At 55.3% G+C, this 7,897-nt stretch overlaps 1 protein-coding gene across 3 annotated transcripts; it reads right to left on the bottom strand.

The window, feature by feature from the left end:
• Positions 1–3,079: 3,079 nt before the first annotated feature.
• Positions 3,080–7,306, bottom strand: LOC117639318 (lipase 1-like). Of its 3 annotated transcripts, none has more exons than XM_034374863.1 (8): positions 6,965–7,306; positions 6,146–6,323; positions 5,593–5,707; positions 4,679–4,925; positions 4,257–4,454; positions 4,098–4,179; positions 3,869–4,017; positions 3,080–3,335 (listed from the first exon to the last, which is right to left on the bottom strand). In XM_034374863.1, the coding sequence occupies exons 1-8, from the start codon at positions 7,124–7,126 to the stop codon at positions 3,135–3,137; spliced, it is 1,332 nt and encodes a 443-aa protein (XP_034230754.1). In that variant the 5' UTR covers positions 7,127–7,306; the 3' UTR covers positions 3,080–3,134. The 3 variants fall into 3 exon arrangements, with proteins under 3 accessions (XP_034230754.1, XP_034230755.1, XP_034230756.1); XM_034374864.1 differs by having other exon boundaries at positions 4,257–4,436; positions 6,965–7,279; XM_034374865.1 differs by having other exon boundaries at positions 4,290–4,454; positions 6,965–7,277.
• Positions 7,307–7,897: the final 591 nt, after the last annotated feature.

The following is a 7,897-nucleotide window of genomic DNA, read 5'->3' as shown; positions in this document are numbered from 1 at the left end:
AGAGAGGAGAGAAAGAGAAAAATGAGAACACGAGAGAGCCTAGATCCGCCTGAAAGGTAGGCAAGAGAAACACTTCACCGTTGTCGGTCTTTGCTCCCACTCAGGCGGCTGATCGGCCTCTCCGACCTCTCACTAGCCACCTACAGGTGTGTCGCGCGAGCACGCAGCAGCCGGGAAGCCGCTGCAGCGAGAAGTGCGTCCCGCACGCAGGCGGCGCGCCAACCAAAGCACCTGCGCACCGTGTTCACACAGCTTGTCGCTCTGTCACATCTCGACCTAGGGACGCCAAGAGTGCGAGAGAGACAGCGGTCAGTAGACTGATTCCGGGCGTCACTCCCGTCGCTCTGTCTCTCTCGCACTCGTGGGTGCGAGAGAGACAGAGCGCGAAAACGACTCTCGGCATGCGTGTGCACGTGCAGCGCGCACCTGGCAGCAGACGGCGGCGGCGCTCAAGACGTGTGTTGGCGAAGGCGGGCGAGTGCTTGCGTGCGTCCGCGTGCTTTGCGGGTCGGCCTACGCTGGACTCGGCGGGCGCTCGCACGCTTGGAGCCGCTCACCACCGCCTCGGTGGAGGCCGTCGCGGAGGCAGGCCGCCACCAGCAGCAGGTTGGCGGCGCAGACGGCCGTGCCGGCGTGCACCGCCACGCCCTGCCACACCAGCAGCGCGCGGCCCAGCAGCGACGCGTCCACCGCGCCGTCCGAACCGTCCATCGCCAACGCGCGGACCACCAGCTGCAGGGGCGTCCACAGCGCGCACGCCAGCGCCGCCAGCGTCGCTTCGCAGACAACCCAGGGGAAGTGAGAGGGACAGAGAGGGAGAGAGAGAGAGAGAGAGAGAGAGAGAGAGAGAGAGAGAGAGGAGAGAGAGAGAGGAGAGAGAGAGAGAGAGAGAGAGAGAGTAGCAGAGGGAGTGTGAGAGAGGGAGAGAAAGAGAAAAATCGAGAACAGCGAGAGAGCCATAGATCCGCCTGAAAGGTAGGCAAGAGAAACACTTCACCGTTGTCGGTCTTTGCTCCCACTCAGGTCGGCTCTGGATCGGCCTCTCCGACCCTCCGTCACTCAGCCACCTACAGGTGTGTCGCGCGAGCACGGCAGCAGCCCCGGGAAGCCGCTGCAGGCGGAGAAGTGCGTCCCGCACGCGGCGGCGGCGCGCCAACCAAAGCACCTGCGGCACCGTGTTCACACAGCTTCGTCGCTCTGTCTCTCTCGCACCCCTACGGGACGCCCCAAGAGTGCGAGAGAGACAGCGGTCAGTAGACTGATTCCGGGCGTCACTCCCGTCGCTCTGTCTCTCTCGCACTCGTGGGTGCGAGAGAGACAGAGCGACGAAAACGACTCTCGGCATGCGTGTGCACGTGCAGCGCGCACCTGGCAGCAGACGGCGGCGGCGCTCCACACGCACGTGTAGTTGGCGAAGGCGACGAGGCGCTTCACGTCCAGGGCGGCGAGCGCGGCGAGGCTCGGCGCCGAGGCCGACCAGTGCAGCACCGAGAGCAGCAACAGAGCGGCCAGGCAGCACAGCGACCAGGCCTCCGACCACGGCGACACGGCCTCGGACTTGGCGGCCTCGGGGGCCGTGACGTCAGAGGGGCGGACCTTCCGTCCGGAGGGGCGCGAGGAGGATGGCGGTCGCAGCGCGAGCGGGGCGAGCCCGAGGCACCGCGCCGGCAGCAGCAACGTCGACAAGGCCTTCATGCTGGAGACGCGGAAGGCGACTCGCCTCCAAACTAAATGTGCCACTGGCACGCTTGCCACGGCCACGGGCCGCCACGGCGTCCCTCGGCCGGCGTGCCGAGCGATCCAGAAGAGTGGTTTCGTCGCTCTGTCTCTCTCGCACTCATGGGGCTCTCCGTATGGGTGCGAGAGAGACAGAGCGACGAGCCGCGCGGCTGTGGCAGTGATCGACTTGCCCGCGATGCGTTTGTTTGTGTCCGGACATTTGTCATGCGCGGCTCCGCCTACCTCGACGCCAGCGGGCGGAGAAAGGGACCTTCCCTGTATTGCCATGTGACACGCATCGTCCCGCCACTCACAACCGGTGTTTGGGGCGGCCTTATCTTTCGATAATCTACACCTTCCTCTTCACTCTAAATGTCTTACAATGAAATTTGACCTATGTTATTCGTATGTTACAGTGAATTCGGCGCAAGCATAATACGAAGCCATTTTCCTTCGTAATACGAATCTTTTTTGCTTTTTCATTGTAAGGTACAAAGAAATACCTTCGTAATACGAAGAAAAACCACCTTCGTATTAGGCTTGCGCCATGTCCTTCGTATTATGGGAAATTTCTTCGTCACACATAGTGTGTTGCGCTTGCCGTTTATCATCCAGTGCTCTAGTACAAACTAAAGTGTGTTCTCAGTATGCGTCTACAGATGCATACTTGCAAGTACACACCAACAGATGCATACTCAGCTGAGTACACATTTACATATGCATACTCAGCTGAGTATACATCTGCAGATGCAAACTTCGATGAGTTAGGTATAGGTATACATCTGTCGTGTGTACTCAGCCAAGTATGCGTATCTGTAGATGTGACTCAGCTGAGTATGCATCTGTAGATGTGTACTCAGCTGAGTATGCATCTGTAGATGTGTACTCAGCTGAGTATGCATCTGTAGATGTGTACTGAGCTGAGTATGCATCTGTAGATGTGTACTCAGCTGAGTATGCATCTGTAGATGAGTACTCAGCCAAGTATGCATCTGTAGACGCATTCTGAGTACACACTTCAGTTTGTGGAGTGCTTTCTACAGTATCCCTCAGCCACTCGTCATTTGTCTTAAAATGAGAATTCCAAAACGTTTTCTGGCCACTTCTTCTCCGTGGACGCACTTTCATGTTGGCTGTGGGGGCGCCGTTATGCACAAGTTGCAACAGGAATATGATGAATGGGTTTTTATTAAAATAATGAATGGCAGTAATAAAAATAGTGTTTGATGAGAGAGAGCGCAGGGCGGTCCACCAAGTGGTTGCCGGCCGCTGGAGGTATCCGAAGATTTTCTTACATTTTGTTAGGGAGTTCATCACCACACGATAGCAAATGTACCATTGAAGTGGCGATACAATGAAATGACTTTTTAAAAAATCTTTTATTATTTTTTTTAGAAAATTAATTTATGAGCTGTTCAGTTGCTCGTGGCTTGCTGCATAACTGGGCCATAATTGGGATCAATGGAGCCCAACACGTTCATCATGTCGTTGATGATGGTCTGGGTGATGATGAGGCTCTTTCTCGAGAAGACGAACTCGAAGTGGCTGAACAACGGGTCTGGGTGGACGAAGTCCTTCACCATGGTCCGGAGATTTCGTTGCAGGTACGCGTAGTCCTGCCAACGGAAGGGAGGCTCACACACTGCCAAACCTAGTGTGGACGACTCCGCACTTTCTGTTGCGAAGTAATTCTCACTAGGACTTGTGGAGTTTGCAGCCTCCATAGGACTTGTGGAGTTTGCAGCCTCCACGAAGGGGCTCATCATCATCATCATCGTCATCATCAGGCTTCACCAGACCTTTAGCGTTCGAGTAAGCAGCTACAGCAAGCGTAGTACTCAGACTGCAAACCTCAAATGCTGGCAGTGCCCCGCCTGCCGCAGCTACCCTCTACTTGGGGGTGCACTGTGCAGAACCCCTATCTCTTGGGGAGGAAGTGCGGACATTGAAAATTCCACACCTCGCACTTCAAGTGAGGAGTTCTCCCCACTTGATTTCACAGTGAGCCAAACGGTGCTTCGTCGCTTTGTCTCGCACCCACCGGGGCGCTCCATGAGGTCCATCCCAGTCAGAATTAGGTGTTCGAAACGACGTCGATTCGGACGCCTCATTCTGGTTGGGATGAGCGGGAGGGGGACGGAGCACCGACCTTTTCGACGGTGAAGGAGTCGGCGTTGGCCCGGTAGACGTAGACCGGCGCGGTGATCCTTTCGAGGGGGTAGTTGGGGGGCACCGGCGTGCCGTACAGCCTCATGCTCTGCTCCTCGTTGAAGTGGTACGGCCGGAACGTGTCGGGGGCTGCGTCAGTTCAAAGTGAGGTTAGGTGACCGTCTTACGGAACGGCAGCACTCGGCTTAGATCCAAAGTGAGTCATGCACCGTGCGACTGCTGGGCGAAGTGCCATAGTGTCGGGAGGGACCCGGATACAGGCAGAGTACGCAGGAAGAAGTAATTATCGGCCTGAAACGAAACAGGAGTCGGTCAAGTTCGATGATCCCCAAGACATCTTTTGTGTGTTTTTCGAGGCGATGACTAACCTCCCAGTTCCAGATTCGAGAGCGGCTACTCACCACGTAGTCCATGTACCGAGGGCTGTTACTTAAGTACAAGTACAAGAAGTTGCAAAGCACGCGAAGTTCCCCGACGCACACTTTGATCTCGACTTCGCGGATGAGGCGGTGTGGCAGCGCCAGGATGCCGCGCTCGCGGAAGATGCCCTGCAGAAGAGCGTCGATCTACGTCAAGCAGGTCAACGAGGAGCATGCACATCCTTCAATCGACATTTTAGCAATATTCATGGACGTTTGTGCGCATTAATAGAGTTTTGTGAAGAATTTGTTAAGACGAAATTGATAATTTTGTTTGTAGAACAAGCAAAATTGTTAACACGCTTATTAATGCGCACATACGTCAATATGTTAGTATACAGAAACTCGGTTCGAGTCTGAGCCAAGCTTACCTCGGTGAAGTTGGCGGTGGCCCGCACGATGCGGATCAGGTTGTTCTCGGAGTAGAACAGCGCCGTGACGGGGGCCTGCAGGAAGGCCGCCATGATCTTGTCGTTGTACTCGGGCCGCGAGGACGTCATGATGAGGAAGGAGGCGCTGCCCATCGAGAAGCCCACGTACAGCAGCTGCTTGAAGCCCGTCCGGGACAGCACCGTGTCCACCGAGGCCGTCACGTCGTACACGCCGTGCTCGTGGTAGCTGCAACGAACCAACGCGAGTCTAACCCTCTCACTCGCACTCACGGGGTGGCATAGGCCATAAAGACAAGCTACTAACGTTGACAGCTTGTCTTCATGCAAAGGCCCTCCCCTCATTCCCTACACTACAAACCTAACTGTCTACTAAGTACACACTTACAAATGCATGCTTGCAAGTACACACTTACAAACGCATGCTTGGCGCCGTATAACTCAATGCTAAGCATAGGCATTTGTAAGTACTTGCCAAGCATGCATTTGTAGGTGTGTACTTGGCCAAGCATGCTAGTGTGTACTTACTTAGCAGACAGTTAGGTTTGTAGTGAACCCTTATCTCACGTTGGTTCAACTACAACGAGAAACGGGTATATGCAGAAGAACGAAAGATCTTGCCGAGATGGTTCCGGTTGGTTTCTCAGTATTATAAATTGTTAATAGGACCCAGAGAGGACATCAAGTCAAAACGATGTCAAGATCAACTCAAACTGATGTGGGAGGATCGGGGAGGATGTCCTTTTGTCATCCTTCGACCTCATTATGACTTCCGCGCCGCCGCCACCACGACTCCCGGCCGCGGAAGAGGTCCCCGTCAGTACCCCGCGCACAACACAAAGTCGCACAAAGTTCTCCCGCCAGGCTGACGCAAAGCACGCGGAGTAGCGACGCACCTGTACTGCCAGTATCGAGGGTCCGCGGTCGACAGCCGCTCGTGGCGGGAGGAGCTCACGGAGCCCCTCAAGTTGGTCATCCACACATCGAAGCCCGCGTCGTACAGCAGCAGCGCTGCGGGGGAAAGAAACTCGTCACAACACTCCGCTGTCGCTCTGTCTCTCTCACACTCACGGGGCATCCCGCAGGGGTGCGAGAGAGACGGAGCGACGACATGATGCTTCGGTTTGAGGCTGGTGCTCTCCGAGGCCCACACTGTAAAACCAAACGTGGACAACTCCACATTTGAAATGCAGAGGTGTGGAATTTTCAGTCTCCACACTTGGAAGTGCAGAGTTTGCAGCCTCCACACTTCAAAAACGTGGAGTTGTCCACGTTTGCACCATGCTAAGAGATACGGGCTCTGTGAGCTACTCCACACTTGAAGTGTGTAGGCTGCGAACTCTGCACTTCCAAGTGTGGAGACTTACTCTACACCAGGAAGTGTGGAGTTGCCCACGTTTGGTTTCACAGTGCAGGCCGCGGTCGCTGGGCTGCCGCTGCGAGCCTCACCCTGAGCGTAGCCCGGGCCGAGCACCAGGTAGGTGACGGCGGCCGAGAAGAGCGGCGGCACCATGAGGACGGGCACAGAGCCCGGCCGGGGGATGCGGTCCATGGTCAGGATGTAGCCATCCTCGGTCACGACGCGGTGCCTCTCGTGGGGGTAGCCGAACTTGGTCAGCAGCTCGCCCTGCAACACCGCTAGGTCACTCCTAGGGGAAATCACTGTGCATTTCGGTGTACAAATCCAATGAATCTCAGTCAAATGTCGATGAATTTCAGTCGAAATTTGACGAATTTCAGTCGAAATTTGACGAATTTCAGTCGAAATTTGACGAATTTCAGTCGAAATTTGACGAATTTCAGTCGAAACTTGACGAATTTTAATCAAAATTTGATGAGTTTCAGTCGAAATTTGATTAAGTTCAGTCGAAATTCGATAAATTTCAGTCGGAATTCGATGAAATTCAGTCAAAATTCGATGAATTTAATGAATTTTAGTAAATTTTACAAGTTTGATGAATTTCGTTGTACAAATTTGGCTGAAAGTTCTTTCCCCTTGGGTCACTCTGTCTCCGTCGCACTCCTACGCAATGTTCAACAGTGAAGATTCTCCATATTATGGTAAAAATGTTCCATATTATGGTGGTGCAGCTGACTTCGTAACATACCATTGAGAATTCACTGTACCTTATAGAGATTTTGACGAATTTCGTTGGTATTATGGAGGAAATCTCCACCATATTATGTTGGTGCAGCCTTTCACCGTAAGACATTTACTGTGCGGGTCGCCCCATGAGTGCGAGAGAGACAGAGTTCGGTGGGACTTACGGCCGTGACAGTGTACTCGTCGCGGCCGTCCGGGTCCAGCGGGGTGATGGGCGGCCGCGGCGAGTCACGCGCCCAGCAGCCGGCCACCCCCGCGGCCAGCCACAGCGTCAGCAGCAGCAGGCGGGGCGCCAGAGAAGTCCCCGCGGTCGCCATGGTCCCCATGGCGGAGCAGCAGCGAACGCGCAGCTCACGCGCAGCCCGCACGGACAACAGGCGTGCGTGCGTCACACGCCACGCGCCACGACTCGCACGGCACTGCACTGGTTTCGCCGGTACTCGGCTGGTTGCTTGTCCCACAGTGCAGTGCCGCCGCGCCGCCGTGCTCCATGATGTCCGCGGCGCCGGTGCACCGACGTACCGACGGTGTACCGCCCCCACCGCGTGCTCAGCCCAAGTGCAGCGCCAGCAGACGCCTCGCGCCGAATCGACTCATCGCCCCGTCTCTCTCGCACTCCCGGGGCGTCCGGGCGTCCCGCAGCAGTGCGACAGAGACAGAGCGACGAAACGACTCTTCGGACTCGCCCGACAGGAGACGTTTGAGGAGATTATGAGGCACGCGTAAGAACAGGTTCGGAAACGCCTTGCCGTGTGTGTATGTCGGCGTGTGATGTTTGTTTGCACGTGTGCGCCCGGAAAAGGGGGGGGGGGCTGCCCGAGGGGGTAAACACTTCAAGAAATCGTGTACAGACTACTCGGTATTACGCTGTATTACGGAGGTATTACACGTGTATTACGGCCTTAAAATGCAAAAATTTGGCACATTTGACCCGAAAAAGGTATTACGACTACGTGTATTACGCGTAATACACGGTTTTTGTGTACAGGGTATTACGCGAGTGGTTACCCCCTCGGGGCTGCCTTTCGGTCGTGGCGTTGAAGAGCGCGAGCCAAGCCGAGATTTGAATGTTGTACTGCACCCAATTTTGTTAGCAT

Source organism: Thrips palmi, unplaced genomic scaffold, assembly GCF_012932325.1.
Source record: "Thrips palmi isolate BJ-2018 unplaced genomic scaffold, TpBJ-2018v1 HiC_scaffold_11, whole genome shotgun sequence".
Classification (NCBI taxonomy): Eukaryota; Metazoa; Arthropoda; class Insecta; order Thysanoptera; family Thripidae; genus Thrips; species Thrips palmi.
The sequence above is the reverse complement of the archived record's forward strand: the minus strand, read 5'-3'. Positions and strand labels throughout refer to the sequence as shown.

Excerpts from the sequence above, each read along its gene's own strand:
- LOC117639318 (XM_034374863.1), bottom strand. The coding sequence starts at position 7,126 with ATGGGGACCATGGCGACCGCGGGGACTTCTCTGGCGCCCCGCCTGCTG. Across the intron at positions 5,708-6,145 it reads CGGCCCGGGCTACGCTCAGG|CGCTGCTGCTGTACGACGCG; the intron begins GTGAGGCTCGCA and ends TTTCCCCCGCAG. Across the intron at positions 3,336-3,868 it reads ACTCCTTCACCGTCGAAAAG|GACTACGCGTACCTGCAACG; the intron begins GTCGGTGCTCCG and ends TTCCGTTGGCAG.